The 21492-nt window shown below is 35.8% G+C and overlaps 1 protein-coding gene across 1 annotated transcript in view; it reads right to left on the bottom strand.

Moving 5' to 3' along the window:
- Positions 1-21492, bottom strand: part of LOC103201037 (muscular LMNA interacting protein) — a 176203-nt gene that overhangs the window by 39127 nt on the left and 115584 nt on the right. Inside the window, exon 10 of the mRNA XM_007945627.2 lies at positions 2920-2964. Coding sequence (XP_007943818.2) covers positions 2920-2964 — 45 coding nt within the window. The remainder of the gene's footprint in view (positions 1-2919; positions 2965-21492) is intronic.

Consider the following 21492-nt stretch of genomic DNA (forward strand, 5'->3'; position numbering starts at 1 on the left):
CGCTATGAGTCGGGGCCGACTCGACGGCACATAACAACAACAACAACAACATATATATATATATGCTTTTTTCAAAGGCATTCTTATTTATTAAAATTATTCAGAAATTAATTCTGAAGAGAATTCATGATGGTAAATATTATAGAAAATCATTTAAAAAGCTGCAAAAATTATCTATAATTTCATTGATAAATTATATAACATAACAAGGGCAGAAATATTCTAAACCTTTAAAGAAGAAAATGCCATATAACATCACATGCTTCCAATTATTTCCACCTCGATTATTCCATTCTTGGATAGTGTGAATACAGGGTTAATGTCATGATACGGAAATCAAAGTGACTGAATTAAATAAATATATCAATCCAAGAGATGTTCATCTTTTGTATGTGGTGAGCTTGCTGGGTAATAATCCCTTCACAAACCTACCTATACCTCAAGGGAGTTTGGGGATTAAAACTTAATTTAAAACTTGGTTAAGAAATATCTTGCACTCTTTAGAGACGTTCTAAGTAAATGCAAAGAAATGATCAAAAGTCAGTCAAAGCTGTGTTTATGTTTTTTTTTTCTCTACAGAATACAAAATGGAATTGTTTTATTAGACAAGAAAAGATTTATTATATTCTTAATTAGTTATCTTTACTAAATAACTAAGTACTAAATTCCTTTCCAGTTCCGATATACTGTGATGCTGTTTTACAGAAGAAACTGAGGCAAAGGTTGATTAACTAGTTTCATAAAAGCTCAAAAAATATCTTCACATGCTCAACACTAAATTATTTGGATTCTGGAGTAAACAGTGGAAAATTTTAAGTTAAGAACAAGTGACAATCATATTTCCTTTTTTTTCTCTTTTTGCATCCTTGAGTGGGCACAATGCCCAGACATTCTTTACTTGTTAAGCTAAACTAGTTCCGTGTTTGAAATCTCTCTGTACATATTCATACTTGCCTTTTTAAAACAATTCCTATAAATATTAAGCCAAGAACTGACCTTTATATATGTATATATATATAGAGAGAGAGCAATAAACTTATTTTAATCATCCAATTTCTAAAATCTGTTTTTTACATACTATGTTCTGTGGAATTCTATGTGAGAGTGTTCAAAACATTATTCTCATGAAATAAGCATATCATTGTAATGTTTCCATATCTAAAGTGGAAAACCGTTCAACTTCATTATGGTATTGCAGTCCTTGTTTCCATAGCAACTCCTTCACTTCACTGTGTTAGTAATCATAGACTCCCAGCACTGGAGGGGATCTTGGAAGCATGTAATAGAATGCTCTCATTGTTCAATTAAGAAATTGAAGCCCAGAATCCTGGACTCACTGTGACTTAACCCAAGTCAGCCCAGTAGGGTCAGAGCAAGAAGCATAATAAAGTGAGTCTTCTAAGCCCCATTCCAGGATTATTTCAATTATACTATACTGCCTCTCACTATTCTAAACCAATTAACACTAAAATTACACATACAGACCCACCAACACCCATAAACACATCCCATATATACACTAATATATAAAGATCAATAAAGACAACTGGGTTGATTAAATTCATCTCTTTCAAGAGTCAGCTTAAACTTCTTATGAATTTTCAGATTACCAACAAAAATGTTGCTGTCATTTTCTATTGTTATTTTGGCATGATAATGACAAGATTTTTGTCGAAAAAATCAAAGATTTTGCTTTTGTTGTTGCTGTTGAGTAAAACATCCACCAATTCAACAATTTCTACATGTACAATTCAGTGACACTGATTACATTCTTCAAGTTGTACAACCATTCTCAACCTTCTTTTCCAAGTTATTCCTGCACCATTAACATAAATAAGCTCACTGTTCCTAAGTTTCTATCTAACCTTCTGACTTACTGTTGTGAGCCTGATCCCACATAGACGGATCTTAGAAGAGCACAATGCTCAGGCAGACAGTCTTTACTAGTTCAGCTAAGCTTAACTTATGTTTTTTAATATTTCAGGGATATTTTTGGTTTAGATTTTAAATATTATCTCAGAGCAAAAGTTCCAGGAAATCATCTAGCCTCCACAGCTCCATAAAGTCTAGATTTTGTGAATATTTGAAATACTGTTCTGTATTTTCTCCCTTTTCATGGTTTTGTGAGACATTCCAGTTAATTGACCTAATAATGCTTTCAGTGCTTCTGTTCTACCTCCTAGTTCATTTGGGTAGTGCCTGGGGTCTTAAAAGCTTGCAAGCTGCTTATTCAAGGAACCACAATTGATCTCTATTCACCTGGAGCAACAGAAGAAGAAGGAGTGTCAGAAATAGGAAGAGGAAATGGATTGTTTTTTTGCCCCCATGAACAATTGGCTCCTTTGCCATGAAGCCAGAACTAAATGGTGCCCAGCCACTATTACTGAAAATTTTGATTAAAGATTATTTTTACTTTTTTAACATGGCTACTAGAAAGTCTGAAATGACATATATGGCTCATATTTGTGGCTCTCATTATATTTCTATTGCTCAGCACTGGTCTAGACCATTCACTTGCTAATTATCTTGTCTGAAATACCTCATTTCCCATTTTCCTCAAGTCTAGAACATACCCTACGTTATCAGATGTAACCTTCTCCTTGAAACTTTTTCTGACTTCTCCCATCAGAAAGTGATCTCTTCTCCTTCAGAATCTTTCTGTTCTTCCCACCCATTCTCTTCTGCTGGCATTGCTAGGATATGAGTTATTGGCAAGAAGAATCTGGATTTTATGTACATTCGTAACTGGCACAACAACCATCATGGAGCTCTAACAAAACACCAGTGAACTTTTTAGACAAGTAGGCAAATAAATTTATATGTGGTAAATATATTCTTAGGTCACTTTTTCTCAGATAATGCAGTTTTGAGATCATAATTTTCTGAAGTAGTTCTATGACTTAGAAAGAGGATACATACCAGTTGATTCTCAGATATTGTAGAGGATGGTGAGGAAAGATTTGCCTGCAAAATACAAACATGCTGTTCATTAAATGAAATTCACACTGTAGCAAAATCATGTATCTATGCTTTTAAGTAAGGAGCCCTGAGAACACAGTGGTTCAAGTGCTTGGTCACTAACAGAAAGGTTGGTGATTTGAATCCACCAGGCACTCTGTGGGAGAAAGACATGGCAGTCTGCTTCTGTAATCATTTACAAATATGAGGTGGAATCAAATCAATGGCAGCAGGTACATTAATAAGTGTTCTGAATTTTTTTTTTATTATTAAAGAAATTTCATGTAGGGATTTCAAAAAATAGGAAAAGTACAAAATAAATGTTAAACTATCACTATACCAACAACAAAAAGTGACTTTTAACATTTTGGTACATTGCTTTACAATTATTTCCTATTGTTAGCTGCAAACTGGTTGGTTCTGCCTCATAGTGACCCCATGTACAACAGAATGAAACATTGCCCAGTCCTGCATCATCCTCACAATGATTGCTATGTTTCAGCCCACGGTTGTAGACAGTGTGCCAATCCATCTCACTGAGGGTCTTCCTCTATTTCACTGACCCTCTGCCAAGCATGATGTCCTTCTCCAGGGACTAGTACCTTCTCTAAAGTACATCAAATGAAATCTTGCCATTCATACCTCTAAGGAGCATTCTGGGTGTAGTTCTTCCAAGACAAATTTGTTCATTCTTCTAGCAATCCATGGTATATTTAATATCTTCATCAACACCATAATTTGAAGGCATAAGTTCTTCTTTAGTCTTCTTTATTCATTGTCCAGCTTTCATATGCATAGGAGGCAACTGAAAATACCATGGTTTGAGTCAGGAGCACCTTACTCCTCAAGATGATGTCTTTTCTTTTAAACACTTTAAAGATAACTTTTGTAGAAGATCTGCCCATTGTAATATGTTGTCTGATTTCTTGACTGCTGCTTCCATAGGGCTGATTGTGGATCCAAGTAAAATGAAATCCCTGACAACTCAATCTTCCTGTTTATCATGATGTTGCTTATTGGTCCAATTGTGAGAATTATTGTTTTCTTTATGTTGAACTGTAACCTATGCTGAAGGTGTTATCTTTGATCTTCATCAGTACTTCAAGTTCCCTTCTCTTTCAGCAAGCAAGGAGTGTCATCTGCAAATTTTTAATGAGTCTTCCTCCAATCTTGATGCTGAGTTCTTTTTCACATAGTCCAGCTTCTCAGATTATTTGTTCAGCATACAGATTGTGAAAAAATACAACTCTGAAGTACACTTTTCCTGATTTCACACTATGCAATATCCCCTTGTTCTGTTCTAATGACTGCTTCTTGGTCTATGTACACGTTCTTCATTTGAACAATTAAATGTTCTGGAATTCCCATTCTTCACAATTTTACTCATAATTTTGTATGATCCACACGATTAAATGCCTTTGCACAGTCAATAAAACACAGGTAAACATGTTATTCTCTGCTTTCAGCCAAGATCCATCTGACAACAGCAATGATATCCCATTACATGTCCTATTCTATATCTGGCTTGAATTTCTGGCAGTTTCCTGTCAATGTACTGCTGCAATCATCTTTGAATTATTACAATTACAATTTATTCTCTATACATTTGTTCTCAGTTCATATAAAAGTTAAAGTGATTTTTTTGTATCACGCCTCTCACATAATATGAACAATTCTTCATGGTGTCATATTTTATTCTTCATATACTTCATATTTTACTTAAAAATATCGGCATTGCTCAATATTTACATTTACTTATAATAACTTCATAACAATAATAGATTTTTCCTTTAAGTGTCTTTATTTAGAAGGAAAAACAAAATTTTCATGTTTTGGAAATGGAAATGATTTGGTTTTTTAAATTATACAATAGAGCGGGTTAATATTTGTTTCTTCATCTTTAGCTATTACATTTTAATCCATTCATTTGGACTTGAATTTCTTCTTACCAAAGTGCATGCTTTGGTAGTTTTTTCAGACTCTGAAAATATTTTTATCTGTGTTCATTCTTAAATGAGAATTCAATTGGACATAGAATTCAAGGGTAATAGTATTTATATACCAACGTTTAGAAGACATTACCCTACTGGTTTTGGCTGCTGTTACTGTTATCAGTCTAAATGTCATATATTTGGTGGATCATGTACCTTCACATTTGGTTATTATTTAAGAGTTTATTGACATTTGCTAATTTCGTTATGATGTGTCTTGGGGTGAATTTCTTTTTATTTATCCTTTGGGTGTGTTCCTTCATGCTGAGTGCATATATTCTTCTTCAAGTCTGGAAAATGCTCAGGAATATCTCTTCAAGTATTGCCTTTCTCCCATTATATAAAATCTCTTCTAATAGAACTTCCATTAAACATATGTTGGGCCTACTCAATCCATCCCCCATTCCTTTAAACTCTCTTTCATATTTTCTCTTTGTGCTGCATTCCAGATGGCTTCCATTTGTAATTCTGACAGATAACTTTCTTTTCAAATGTATGCCAATATATTTAACATGGCAGTTGAATTTTAAATTTTCATGAATTTATTTTTCAACTCTAGAAATCCTATTTGGTTCTTTCTCAGATCTAGTCTTATGATATCTATAACTCCTTTAACATTTAAAATACACTTATTTTACATTTCTTTTCAGATTTTTCTATAATACTCCATGGCAAAATTTTCTATTGATTATATCTATTGACTATCCCTCATGTCTCCCCACTATAGTGTGCTTTACTCATTTCATGGTTTTTGGTTTTTAATTCTGAACTCATCTTCAGTTGGGGTAATAATGATGTTGATTTCTACAGGTGTTTTGAAAGCTCCCAATTACAAAATCATGCCTATAAAGTATTTCAAATTGGCCTCTGTGGGGCCCTCAGAGTTTCAGTTGTTCCAGACCAGTTTTCATTTTGTTTTCTCACCCTACTATTACCAGATCTCAAGGATGCAGATCCTCACATCTTCAAGTTCTGAAAGCTCAGATTCCCATTTTTTTATGGGTGACTCTTTTTTTTCTACCTAAGAGTATAGGGTGGGATGGTCAAAAGCTTTACCTTTTATTTTCTGTTCTTTATTTTATGATCAATATGGCCTTCCAGGTTCCAGCTTTATGTAAAGGAGTCCCTTACAACTCTTATTGTTGTCATGGAGAAAAAGTTAAAACTCTAGTGGTTCGCTCCTTAGAACCTAAGTTCTGAGAAACCTCTATTCCACCAGAGCTTTCTTGTTGTTGTTGTTATGTGCCATCAAGTCAGACCCAATTCATAGTGACCCCTCCTTGGGTTTCCAAGTCAGTATCACTATGGAAGTAGATTGCCCCATCTTCCTTCCGAGGAGTGGCTGGTGGGTTTGAATGGCCAGCCTTCTGGTTAGCAGTCAAGTGCCTTAGCCACTATGCTACCAGAGCTCCCAGGGCTTTAGCTTCCTCTTAACATGCTGGTTTGGAGTGCCTTCATGGTATTTTCAATCACCTCATATGTGAATGAAAGCTGAAAAATGTGAAAGGAAAACCAAAGAACTGACACATTCAAATTGTTGTGTTGGTGAAGAATAGTAAATGTACTATAGACTACCAGAAGAACAAAAAAATCAGTCTCAGAGGAAATACAGCGAGAATATTCCTTAGAAATGAGGATGTGAGACTTTGTCTTACTTGCTTTGGATCCATTATCAGGAAAAACCAGTCTCTAAAAGAAGACATCATTGAGAAAGTAGAGGGTCAGCCAAAAAGAGTGTAATCCTCAGGAGATGAATTGACATAGTAGCTTTAACAACAGACACAAAAGTTCCAATGAGTGTGAGGATGGGACTGGAAACATATCGTTCTGTTATACATAAGGTCGTTCTGAGTCCGAGATGACTAGTAGCAATTAGCATTTCCTTTCTGGAACCAAGAAATTTCTCTCTCTTTTTTTTTTATGTCTGTTACATCCATTTTGATAGTTATGTTTTATCAAGAATTTCTGCAGTTAGATGGGAGGTTACACTCCCACCTCAGCTCAACTGTCAACTTCATCAGGAGTGCTCAACACACAAATACATAATTATAAGTACACTTGGTTACATATAGCAAAATTGTATTCCTAATAGATTTGTTCTTTTTGAAATTGCAAATGTTCTCAAGGCTTATAGATGCAACAATATTGTTTTTACTCTCTGGAAGATGAATAATAACTAAAACTAAAACTTAGTTGGGTCTTATGGTATCACCAAGTATTTAGGAGTATGAATCACCAAACATAATGATGAGGCACTTACAGTCTTTCTCATACTGTCTCACATTGGTTTTGGCTTTTTGACTCATGAGATCCTTCACAGAGACTGTCACTGCTTGCTGCCATTACTGGTTGCTTTATGGAAGAAAGATGTCTTGGCTAAGTGCTCCCATCTCTAATAACTGTGGGCTAGGTTAGTTTGCACTAGGTTTATGGCTATTCTCTGCTGAAGAAAATAACTCTTCAGAATGTCATTGCAGTGTTTTCCCACTTTACCTAGAGTTTGGTTGTGGCTAAGACACTTGCCTGCTAACCAGACGGCTGGCGGTTCAAACCCACCAGCCACTCCCCGGAAGGAAGGTTGGGCAATCCTACTTCCGTAGTGATACTGCCTCGGAAACCCAAGGAGGGGTCGCTATGAGTCGGGGCCGACTCGACGGCACATAACAACAACAACAACAACAACAACAATGTAATATTGGTAATAAAAATGATTTCTTCTAAAATCTTACAGTTTTTTTAATATATATTTGCTTATTGTAATAATGAGATAATTCTCTATGAATTCTCTAAGTTAAATTAATAGCTTCTGTGAAATAGGACAAACTAATTTGAAATATTGACTGGAGTAAAATTTGATTAATGTTTTATCTCAATAATTATAGAAAAAAGAGATTATATCATTAAAATAAAGTATTTGCACAACTTTACTACTAATATTTAATCAATATAATGTGCTAAATAATACAAAGTTATTTAGGTAAAAAAGACAAGATACCTAATTTTAAAATATATTTATGTTTTATTTGCTAAAGCAAATATATTAAATAAATTAGGGGAAAATGTAAAAATCTTTACATCCAATCTTGGTAAGTCCCAATCATCTGCTTTATTGGGAATAATGACATAACACCCAGATGCTTTAGATGCCTCCTCCAGCATACTTTTATTCCATCTTAAATAATAGACTTAATTTCATCATTATGAGAAACTATTCCCATAGAAAGGGTAAAATTAATTGAACCCCCAGAATTGAGTGGATACTTAAAAGGTAATGGTGGATCTATTCCAAAGAGGAAGAATAATGGTTTGTGTGTATTATCTCTAAAATAGCCAGGTTCTTTCAACTAACAAGCCAGTCATATAAAAGCTTCCTTGTGCTATGAACAAAGACTGTTTATTAAATGTGGCATCTATAATTATATTATCAGCATTGTATCAATTACTTTCCAAAAAATGAGGAAATTTGATGTTTAGAGAACTGAGGTTACAGCAGCAGATAGGAAGAGAAGCTACATTAGAACACTTGCAAACAGTCATTTGATATAAAGTGGAAAAACAATTTGAAATGCCTGAAAATAAACTTGAAACTGGATTTGAACAACAGTAAAGTTTTTGGTCATCTGTGTCTCTCCATGTTAATGCTGACCATGAAGAACGATATTTGAGATCAGTGTAAGAATGGCTCTTAAGTGCAACAAAACACCATAAACTATGTTCTCTGGCTCTTGACATAATTTGAAGTATGAAAAGTGAAAAAGATGTGTGAACACGTGTGTGTGAGACAGAGAGGGAGAGAGAGAGCAAAAGGGAAAGAGGGGGTAGGTATCATATAATAATTATTTTTTTTTAAATTAACAGATTAGTGAAAAAGAATTATGAAAGCCAAAATTTATTTTTTCAAATGAATTCTGTTAAAGAAATAGGTTATGTGAGAAGTAAAGAGTGAAAGACAAGGAAAGAAATAGGATTTGAAGAACACTGCAAAGTAAATTGTAACCCAAGGCTACCATTTGTGCCAAACCAGCTTTAGAGAAACACATTTTTCTTTCCCAAAGATTGATGCCAGAAACATAAAATAGATAAAATGAGCTTCTTAATTGTTGTCTGGAGTTGCTTTTCTTTATAATCTCTGCAGCTTTTCCCTATTCTTGACAACCATTCTTTTGGCTTCATCACTCTAGCAGACACCAATTTAAGGGATTGGGAAAAAATCAAGTTGTAGCATATAAAAAGTGTTAAATGGTTGCTTTTTTCCTTCTGTGCTACATAACTTTCACTTTTGTCATGCTCTTATCCCTTTCAGCAGTCACATCTCTCCCAAACAAATCTAGCATCAGGTTGGCTTTGCTTCCATCCTTTCTCTATTGACTCTAACTGTCCTGAATCCTCTTCCCTCAAGGTTCAAAAAACTCTAATAAGCAATAATGTATTCGTTATGTAATTATGTTATTTCTCCCAGATAATACTGATGTACAGGTAGGCAGAAGGACAACACTCAAAACATTAACTTGGCTCGTAATAATCACTGAGCACTGAGCTTGGCATTGAGGAGATTTAAACTCATAAAACGGTAAGACACTGCCTTAACCTTAACCTAGAAGGTATTCATGTCATGTGTACACAGGCACCACTCTCAGAAGAATGAATCCCATGGCGAGAACATTAGACACCATCTTACCATCTTTGTTTTACATTTATTCTTACTATCTGTAGATCTTGCTCCATATCACTATCTTATTTAAAAAAAAAGCCATTTTCTAAGTTTATAATGAAACCCTAAAAAGAACTAAATATAAAAGGTATATTTGGAGGTATTTAAAAAGTTTAGCTTTAGCTCTTTAAACTTGGGGTGATGATTACAACTAACTATAAGCATAATTGGTAGACAGAATGAGTGGACATAGAAAACTAGTGACAGCCATAGTTTGTATATGTAAATAGGGAAATCAAAGGTCAAGACAAAGGGAAGTTTGTTTTAATTACGGCAACTGATAATTATCTGATGAGGAGGTTTATAATGGTGATGATGAGGAGGTTTATAATGGTGATGAGAAGGGTATATGTCACAAGGGAAGTCTTACTCAATCTCTTGCTCTTCCTTCTCATTTAGCAGTACTCATCTGAGCCCAGACAACTTCCAGCCAACTACCATTCCTCCCTTGTCCCTTTCACACATACATACTCCAGAAATATTTCTAAATGGTGAAAAAAGAAATTAGAATGATCAGAAGAGTGAAATTCATTGCTTAAATTAACAACAACTCTTCTTATAACCCATTAATGTCCTATGGAGGCATATCTGGACTGAGTTGGGCTTAAGTCACCTCTCACCTAATTTTAGACTGCATTAGTATACATCACCCCTAAAACACTCCAGGTATAACATTCCTAAGCATAGCAAATAAATAAATAAGAAATGAGAGAGCTGGCTAAATTGGTGAAAATGACCTTTATTTGAATATATGTATAGTGGGAAATATTCTTAATAAAATTTGACACATTATTCAATATATTGTGGTAATTTGGAAGAAATATGCTTCCACTGTAGTGACATTTCTGTGTCCCTAAGGAGCTCTGGTGGCATAGTACCTAAGGCATTTGACTGCTAACCAGAAGGCTGGCAATTCATACCCACCAGCAACTCCTCAGAAGGAAGACTGGACAATCTACTTCTGTAGAGATACCGCCTCAGAAACCCAAGGTGGGGTCGCTATGACTCAGATCTGAATCAATAGCTGTGAGTTTGGTGGTTGATTTTGTTTGTTTGTTTGTTTGTTTTTTTGCGGGGGCAGGGGTTACGGATAAGTCCCTAAAGAAGGATTATCATGCTTGGTAAAGTAAAGAGTCAGTGAAAAAGAGGACACAACAAGATGACTTGATGCAGGGGATGAAACAATGGGCTCAGATATAGCAATGATTGTGAAGATGGCACAGGACCCGCAGTACTTCGTTCTGTTGTACCTAGGGTCACTATGAGTTAGAACCAACTTGTCAGCACCCAACAACAACAAATCTCATGAAAATCAGATAGGAGCTCTGGTAGCATAGTACCTAAGGCACTTGACTGCTAACCAGAAGGCTGGTGATTCAAACCCACCAGCCACTCCTCGGAGGGAAAATGGGGCAATCTACTTCAGTAGTGATACCGCCTTGAAAACCCAGGGAGGGGTGGCTATGAGTCCGGGCTGAATTGACAGCACATAACAACAACAACAACTGTATACTAACTACATACTATTCTACAAGCCTGTCTCTGCTATTTCCCTATCACTTAAAAATAACATGTCAAATGCAGAAAGTTTATTAAATAAATTGTCACAAATAGAATGTGATTCAAACTAAAGGTTTTTCATGAATTAGTAATAGGTCCAAATATTTGTCCAATTTTCTGCAGTAGTTTTTCTTTATTAAGAACACATATTGTGGTTTTGAATTATATGGATGAAAAGAATTTATACTGGTAGCAGTTCATGAAATAGAATAAATATTTACAAAGGCAAATGTAATACACAGAAAAACTGATGTTCCCCTCTAAAGATGATAGAGAATAAATATAGAATGAATAGAAATTGAAACAGAAAATGTAATCCTTTACATAGGAGGAAAGAAACGCTGTTTAAAAATCAGTGCAAGAGAAATAATTATTCTTATTACTATGTTGTTGTTGTGGTTTGCCATCGAGTCGGCCCCAACTCATAGAGACCCCTCCTTGGGTTTCTGAGGCAGGATCACTACGGAAGTAGAATTGCCCAACCTTCCTTCCAAGGAGTGGCTGGTATCTATGACAAATTATGAGTTAATTTACATTTAAACATGTGATTCAAAGCCTTGAAAATACAGCAAAACATTATCATTTTACAAGTTAATATGATAAAAAATGAAATTATTCATTCAATATTTGGACTGAAAACCTTTTGGTTTTGAGCATAGAGAAATAATTTATATTCATATTCAGAGTATAAATACTAATGGATTAAATATTCAAAGAACACAAATTATTATCAGCTCCTAGGCTGGTGGTTCAAACCCACCAGTCACTCCTCGGAAGGAAGATGGGCAATCTACTTCCGTAGTGATACTGCCTCGGAAACCCAAGGAGGGGTCGCTATGAGTTGGGTCTGACTGGACAGAATGTACAACAACATACAGGCAAGTGTTAATGGCAAAGTCTTTGACTTAAGGCAGACTTGGGTACCATTTTCCCTAATTCTGTGGCTTCTGAGGTTCCATTTCCTTCTCTGCAAAATGGATATGTAATAACTATTCCATGGAGAAGGATATCATGGATGGTAAAGGGGGAAGGCCCTCAATGAGATAGACTGACACAGTGGCTGCAATGATGGGCTCAGGTATAGCAAGGATTGTGAAGCTGGCACAGGACTGGACAATATTTTGTTCTGTTGTACATATGGTCACTAAGAGTCAGAGCTGACTCAACAGCACCTAACAACAACCATCACCACCACATAGGGCTATGGTAAGGTCTAAATGGGAGAGTCAAATTTATTTTCAAAGAAAGAACTCAAAATATCAGTCACTATTATTGTTGTTGATGTTAGCATCTGCTAAGAAAAAAATATAGTGAAATTTTGATGATAAATTAACCAATTTGCAACAAGTGATTAGCCTGGTGTCAATTTTACTACACTTAAGGGAACCTCAATTAAATTATTTTAGAAAGCCTGTATTTTGACATACCATAAATTGAGGCAAAACTTGACTTTAATTTGTTTGAATTAATGGTGCTTTTACTGGGCCTGGCCCATTGTAAAATGCAGACTTTGTGCAAAAAAGAATCAGAGATAAATTAATTATTTTGCATTGATTTTTCCTTTTTTTTTTTTTTTTTTTTTGAGGAAAAAGATCAGCCTTTGACCAAAGTTCCCATAAAGAGAATTTAATGATATAATTTTTCATTATTTTATTAAACCCTCATAATCATCCAAGGATAATTACAAATTCTATAAGCATTCTAATGTATCAAAAAAGTAATTTTGTAAGTTTGATTTAATACCTACCAGTTCCTTGGCCAGCTGTATTCTAATTTTTACAAAAAAGTATTTTCCTTATTTTTCTGTTTAATTATTTACTATCTGGAATATATGCTTGCATTTGTCTTTTTTACCATGTTCACATTAGTAACTCCTCAGGGACAGGGACAGGGACAGGAAAGACAATAAATATATGTTGAATCAAAGAACAAAAGTAAAAAGTTGAATAATAGAGCTAAATAATACTAGTCAGTTGTCCTGCTAGTCATGATCAATGGAATATATACTATATGTTTAAAAAGCCCCCAAGAAATAGGGATTTTTGGTGGAAAATGCTAATTTGGGAGGGAGATCCTTAAGTACAACAACACTCTTTTTCTCTTAATTCTTATTTAAGTCATCCCTTTGTTCAACCTCTCTGGAGCAGGGGTTGGTAAACCATGTGATCCCTGCTTCTGAATCTAACCCAAGAATTTCTATACACAGAGTCCCAGCAGGTATACACTGCAAAGTTGTCTAGTTTCTTGAAAGATTTGAAGAGAAATTGTGAGAAATGGAAATATTCAAGTTCATAGACTTCTCAGATTTGCATTTGAGTATTCATATGGGAGCTCTGGTAGTATAGTGCCTAAGGCACTTGACTGCTAACCAGAAGTCTGGAGGTTCAAACCTACCAGCCACTCCTTGGAAGGAAGGTTGGGCAATCTACTTCCATAGTGATACTGCCTCGGCAACCCAAGGAGGGGTCACTATGAGTTGGATCTGACTCGACGGCACATAACAACAATAACAACAACATTCATGTGATAAAAGGGGAAAAAATAGTAAGATTGATTTATTCACTAATTAAAAGAATAATACCCAACTCACAATGTGAGGCATCACATAGGTGAACCAATACGAATGATAGACTTTCTAGAAGGAAATATCATGTCATTCATTTTTAATAAAAGAAAAAAAAGAGGGAAGAACATAATGTATTTAAGACAGATTATTCACATAAAATCTAGAATAAAGCTGAACAGGACTTTTGCTCTTAAACTTCATGTTGTTCCCCCAAAATAAGTATATCAGACAGAACTTGACAAATATAATAAGTGATGCAGGATATTTACAGTAGTGACTTATCTATGAGTTAACAGTAAAGAATTGGTTGTTCACTTTCCATTGGAAGATTATTCCTTATTGTCTTCCAAATAACAGAAAACATTTGAGGCATCACAAACAATTCAAATGTCATGTTCTGAAAAACAAAGCTTCTTACTCAAGAAACCAGATTTAATTAAGGTCAAGAATCATATCTGAATCAGAATTTATATTTGTTCTAGTCTATATTGAACCTGTTTGATGATTCAGTGTTAGTATTAAATGACTCAAATGCTCTCACAAAGTTCTGTGTAGGGGGTAGCTAAACTACTTTAATTAAGTCTGATAACTGATAAAAAACAAAAAAATAACTTGAACTAACATCTAACTATGGATTTTGAAGCAACACCTCTAGAATCATTCTAACCACTATCAAATTAGTCACTCAAGGGTGGGAAATGTAGGTGGAGGCATCAGCTATACACATCTTTTTGAAAATTCATCTGATTAGAGGCACTTTGGTAGAAAGAAGACTACATAAGAAAGGAAAGTAAGAGAAGAGAAAAAAAAGTTATTTCTCTGGGGAATGGGCCTTATAAAATATGTTTACCAAAAGAGTATAGGAGAGACTTCCAGTAAGTTGGAGAAATAGGCAGACAAGCAACATAGACCCTCTTCAACAAAGAAAAGAAAAGCCATCTGACAGAGATACAGAAGATATTCCTGGAGCCCTGAGCATTGAAAGGAACTATACAGAAGTGGATTAGACACCAATTAGTGGAAAAACCTGAATGAAAACAGTGAGTACAGAGATGGTCGGAGCTATGGACTGTCAGCTACTCTGATGGAACCAACAGCCTGAATATTTCCAAGTGGTGTTGGGACCTAAGAATTGATCTAAAGATCAACCTTGGTCACCAAGGGCTGCAGGGACAACTGCGCTGGTGGCCTATGGCTTGGAAGGGAAAAAGCAAGGAGGGAAACATCCTGAGCTGTTGACTTTCTGCTGTCCAGAGGGTGCAGCCATTTTGACACAAAAAATCACAATGCCTCACAAAGAAGCAAGATAAAGCAGGAGAAACAAGGGACCAAGATACAGACCCAAAACATACCCCGGAGGAAGACGCAGCATTGGAACTCCCTGATAAGGAATTCAAAAGAATTATATTTAGGTATCTTCAATGAATTGAAAGGCAGATTAAGGAAAACACAGAGAAAACCCTAGAACAAAATTGAAAGACAATACAAGAACAAAATGACAAAATAAATGAAAAATTAGAAATGATACAAAATCTACACACAGAAATACAGAAAATTAACACTAAATTTTCAGAAATAGATAAGACATTGAATGGGCAAAGAAGCAGAATTGAATAAATGGAAGACAGATTTAGGGAGATTGAAGGCAAATACCTGAACACTCCTTTGGAAAGGGATCAATCAGAAAAAAAATCAAAACAAAATGAAGAAAGCCTAAGGTTCCTGTGGAGGATACCATCAAAAGGAATAACCTACATGTCATCAGAATTTCAGAACAGGAAGAGGAAAATAAAACCACCGAGAAAATTGTCAAAGATTTGTTGGAAGAGAATTTTCCTGGTATGATGAAAGATGAGAATATATCTATTCAGGAAGTCCAATGAAACCCCAAACAGGATAGACCCCAAAAGAAAATCACCCAGACATATCATCATCAAACTTAACCAAAACCAAAGACAAAGAAAGAATCAAGAGAGCAGCACAGGAAAAACAAAAAGTTACCTATAAGGGGTAACCAATAAGACTAAGCTCAGATGTCCTGAGAGAAACCATGCAGGTGAGAAGACAATAGGATGGTATATATAAAACACTGAAAGAGAAAAATTTCCAACCCAGAATTATGTACCCAGCAAAACTGTCCCTCAAATATGGTGGTGAAATTAGGACATTTCCAGATAAGCAGAAATTAAGGGACTTTGTTAAAACTGGACCAACCTTACAAGAGATGCTAAAGGGAGCCCTTTGGACAGAGAAGCAACAACAGCCAACAACAACTGACCATTAACACACATGATGATATAACCCAGAAACCAACCTAGCTATGGAAGTATCCAAAGTAAATAAGCCTACAAGATTGTAAACAGGGAAGCAGAGACATCAATTGACAAATGAGAACAACTACATACCAAAAAGAGAAAAAAATATGTCGTTACAGAACTTCTAGATGGTAGGGATGTCAAGACAACTACAAGACAGAACTGTTCTAAACTTAGGAAGAAAACTATAAATCACAGGGTAATCTCAAAGAAAAATGATAAACCTTCACATCAAAATAAAAAAGAGGACCAGCACAAATATTTAGCAAATACTAAAACAATAGCAACAAAGGAAGTGATAACATGATTCATAAACAAAAGAAGCTCAGCATAGAAAATTATATGGAACAAAGAAATCGACACCACGAAAAAGCACATGACAAAAATGACAGCAACAAATTCATATTTGCTGATAATTACATATCTGGCAAGGGACTTATCTCTAAGATTTATAGTGGAAGAGTGGATGACCAAACTATGGTACATACACATAATGGAATGCTATGCAGCACTAAAGAATAATGTAGAGTCTGCAAAACACTGCATAATATGGGTGAACTTGGAGGACATTATGATGAGTGACATAAGTCAATCACAGAAGGACAAATACAGTATTAGTTCGTTGTTGTGGAGGGTCAAGGAAAGGTTTATATATGGAGGGAAACTTTCTTTGTTGGTTGCCAGGGATGGGAGGGGAAAAGAGGGATCGCTGCAAAAAAAAAAAAAAAAAATGCATTTACCCCTGTCACTGTAGTTTTGTGTATTTCACTGTACATAAATTATATTTCAATAAAATGCATTAAAAAAAAAAGAGTATAGGAACATCTTTAGAGAATTGTTTTTGTACCCAGATGATGAATCAAGAAATTCAGTAAATCATGGTGTTCCTAGTCTTCCAAAAAGAGAAAGGAGAAGGGAAGAGGAGTGGATTAAGGCAAATACGAAAGAAAAATAGGGGGAAAATAAAAAAGGAATAACTGCCACTCCTCGGAGGGAAGGTTGGGCAATCCTACTTCCGTAGTGATACTGCCTCGGAAACCCAAGGAGGGGTCACTATGAGTCGGGGCCGACTCGACGGCACATAACAACAACAACAACAACATCATTTGTTAAGCAATTCCTGTGTCAGACATGAATTGAAGGGCTTTCAATACATAATTTCATATAACGCTTACAGCAACCCAGTGAGAATGTTATTAATATTCCCAATTTATAGGCAAGAAAACTAAAGCACAGAGAGGCTATGATTTTTCCAGATCAAAAAGAAAGCAGAAGTGCTGTTGTTCATACTTGGATCTAGCCAACCTAAAGCCTCTACTCTGAAATATTATTCCGAAGAGCTTCTTAGTTCTAAGAGCTGTTTTAAGTAGCATTCCTAGTCATGTGATTTCTGAACTACTATAATTCAATAATTAAATCTAGCTTATTGTCTGCCTTAAGGAGATTCAAATGAAGGCAAAAATGTAAAAATTGCGATGATGATGTCATAAAATATACATTCAATATAACTAAAACTATAATAGAATATTTTATTTGGTTTTAGGTGAAAGTTTACATAGAAAATTAGGCTTCTCTTTCACAAATTTTATATAAATTTTTTCCATGCCATTGGTTGCAATTTTTATAATGCCTCAGTCTTTTCATATTTCTATTCTGTTTGTTCTGTTCCTATTGATCTAGCTTCCCTTCCTCACCTTACCTTCTCACCTTTGTTTTGGGGTGAATGTAGACCTTTTGGTCTCATGTAGTTCGTTGTTCAAAGGAGTACATTCCTCACAGTGGTACTGTTTATTTCATAACCCAATATATTATTTGGATGAAAAGCAATCTCCAGCAATAGTCTCAGTTCCAAGTTCAAAGGATATTTTAGGGCAAGAGTCTTGGTGGTTCATCTAGTCTCAATATTAGTCCAGTGTGGTTGTTGTTAGGTGCTGGAAAGCTGGCTCCAACTCTTAGCAACCCTATGCACAACAGAATGAAATACTGCCCATCCTGCACCAGCCTCACAATCCTTACTATACCTGAGCCTATCATTGCAGCCACTCTATCAAACCATCTTGTTGAGGGTCTTCCCCTTTCTCACTGACCCTCCACTTTACCAAGCATTACATCCTTCTCCAGGGAACGGTCCCTTCTGACAATATGACCAAAGTAGGTGAGATGAAGTCAGGCCATTCTTACTTCCAAGGAGTATGCCAACTACACTTCTTCCAGGACAGATTTGTTAGTTCTTAGGGCAGTCCATGGTATTTTCAGTATTCTTCACCAACACCATTACTCAAAAGCATCAACTCTTCTTCAGTCTTCCTTATTCATTTTCCAGTTTTCACATGTATATGTATATGTTGTTGTTGTTGTTGTTGTTATGTGTCGTCGAGTAGGACTCAACTCATAGCAACCCCTCCTTGGGTTTCCGAGGCAGTATCACTATGGAAGTAGATTGCCCAGACTTCCTTCCGAGGAGTGGCTGGTGGGTTTGGTGCCTTAGGCACTACACTACCAGAACTCCCATATAAGGCTACTGAAAACACCATGGCTTGGGTTAGGTGCACCTTAGTCTTCAAAAAGACATCTTTGCTCTCCAGCACTTTAAAGAGGTCTTTTGCAGCGGATTTGCCCAGTGTAATATGTTGTCTGATTTCTTGACTGCTGCTTCCATTGGTGTTGATTGTGGAACCAGGTAATATGAAATCTTTGACAACTTCAATATTTTCTCCATTTATTGTGATGCTGCTTATTAGTCTAGTTTTGAGGATTTTCTTTATATTGAGATGTAATCCATACTGCAGACTGTAGTCTTTAATCTTTACCAGTAAGTGCTTCAAATCATCTTCACTTTCAGCAAGCAAGTTTGGGTTATCTGCATACTGCAGGTTGTTAATGACTCTTCCTCCAATCTTGGTGCCACTTTCTTCACATAGTCCAGGTTCTTGGATTATTTGCTCAGCATACAGATTGAAAAGTATGGTGAAAGGATGCAATCCTGATGCATTCCCTTCCTGATTGTGAACCATGCAGTATCCCCTTTTTCTGTTTGAACAACAGCATTCTGGTCTACTACAGGTTACTCATGAGCACAATTACATGCTACGGATTTCCCATTCTTCTCAATGTTATCCATAATTTGTTATGATCCACACAGTCGAACACCTTTGCACAGTCAATAAAACAAAAGTAAACATCTTTCTGGTATTCTTTGCTTTCAGCCAAGATCCATCTGACATGAGCAATGATATCCCTTGTTCCACATCCTCTTCTAAATCCAACTTGCATTTTTGGATGTTCCCTGAAAATATATTGCTGCAACCGTTTTTGAATTATCTTCAACAAAATTTTGCTTGCATGTGATATTAATGATATTGTTTGACAATTTCCACATTCTGTGGGATAACCTTTCTTTGAAATAGGCACAAATATGGATCTCTTCCATATTGGTCAGGTAGCTGTCTTGCAAATTTCTTGGCATAGATGAGTAAGTACCTCCAGTGCTGCTTCCATATGTCAAAATATCTCAATAGGTATACCATCAAATCCTGGAGGCTTGTTTTTCACCAATTCCTTCAGTGAAGCTTGGGCTGCTTCTTTCAGTACAATCTGTTCTTGATCATATGCCACCTCCTAAAGGATGGACATTGACCAATTCTATTTGGTACAGTGACTCTGTGTATTCTATCTTCTTTTGATGCTTCCTGAATCATTCAATATTTTGCCCATAAAATCTTTCAATATTGCAACTCGAGGCTTGAATTGTTTCTTCAGTTCTTTTAGCTTAAGAAGTACTGAGCATGTTCTTCCCTTTTGGTTTGCTAACTCCAGGTCTTTGCATAGTTTTTTATAATAATTGACCTTGTCTTCTCAAACTACTCTTTGAAATCTTCTGTTCAACTCTTTTATCTTGTCATTTCTTCCATTGCTTTAACTGCTCTCCATTCAAGAGCAACTTTCAGAGTCTCTTCTGACATCCTTTCAGACTTTTCTTCCTTTTCTGTCTTTTAACAACCTTTTGCTTTCTCCATGGATGATGTTCTTGATGTCATCCCACAATTCATCTGGTTTTTGGTTACTAGTGTCCAATGCATCAAATCTATTCTTCAGATGGTCTCTAAATTCAGGAGGGATATAAACAAGGTCATATTTTGACTCTCAAGGACTTGTTATAATTATTTTCAGCTTCAACTTGAACTTGCATATGAGCAGTTGATGGTCTGTTCCACCATCAGCTCCTGGCCTTGCTTTGGCAAAGATATTGAGCTTCTCCATTGCCTCTTGCCACAGATGCAGTAAATCTGATTCCTGTGTACTCTGTCTGGTGAAGTTCATATGTATAGTCATTGTTTGTGTTGTTGAAAAAATATATTTGCAATGAATAAATTAATGGTCTTACAAAATTATATCATGAGATCTCCAGGGTCATTTCTATCAGGTCATATTTTCCAATTACTGGTGATTCTTCTTTGTTTCCAACATTTGTATTTCAATCCCCAGTAATAATCAACATATCTTGACTGCATGTTTGGCCAATTTCAAATTGCAGAAGTTGGTAAAAAATCTTCATTCTCCCTGTCTTTGGCTTGGGTGGTTGGTGTATTAATTAGGACTGGCCATTTTTTAAGAATTTGATTTTTTGTTCTGCATTTTTCTTCCATTTTATCCAGAACTTCTATTGTGTCCCTGTTCAGTCATGCTAGCCAGGATCATCTAATTCCTCTGGTTTCAGGTGAGGAGAGGCTATGGTTCCTGTGGGCTACTGGTCTCATGGATTAGTTTCTTCTTTGGGCCTTTAATTTCCTTCATTCTCTTTTGCTCCACATTAGTAGAGATGTTGTTGTTTTGCCATCGAGTGGGCCCCTGCTCATAGCGACCCCTCCTTGGATTTCCAAGGCAGTATCACTACAGAAGTAGGGTTGCCCAACCTTCCTTCCAAGGAGTGGCTGGTGGGTTTGAACCGCCAGCCTTCTGGTGAGTAGTCAAGTGCCTTAGGCACTATGCTACCAGAGCTCCTTATGAGTAGAGATAAATAGCTATATCTTAGATGGCCACTAGCAAGCTTTTTAAGACCCTTGATGCTACTCACCAAACTAGAATATAGAACATTATCCTTGTGAACTATGTTATACCAGTAGACTAAGTTGTCCCCTGAGACTATGGCCTCAGGCCTTTTAACCCAGTAAACCAATTCTGTGAGTTGTTTGGATATGTCTAGGAAGCCTCCATAACTTTGCCCCCCATATGGTTTATTATATATGTGGATATATGTGCAACACATACAAATACATATATACATTTGCCTTACAGATACACCTATTACCTGCTCATGCATTTACTTCCCTATGCCTTTCTATACACATATCTAGCTGTATAACTACACAAATGTTTTTTGATTGTTTTTAT

This window comes from Orycteropus afer, unplaced genomic scaffold (genome assembly GCF_000298275.1).
Source record: "Orycteropus afer afer isolate SDZICR_OR568_19922 unplaced genomic scaffold, OryAfe1.0 scaffold00140, whole genome shotgun sequence".
NCBI lineage: Eukaryota > Metazoa > Chordata > Mammalia > Tubulidentata > Orycteropodidae > Orycteropus > Orycteropus afer.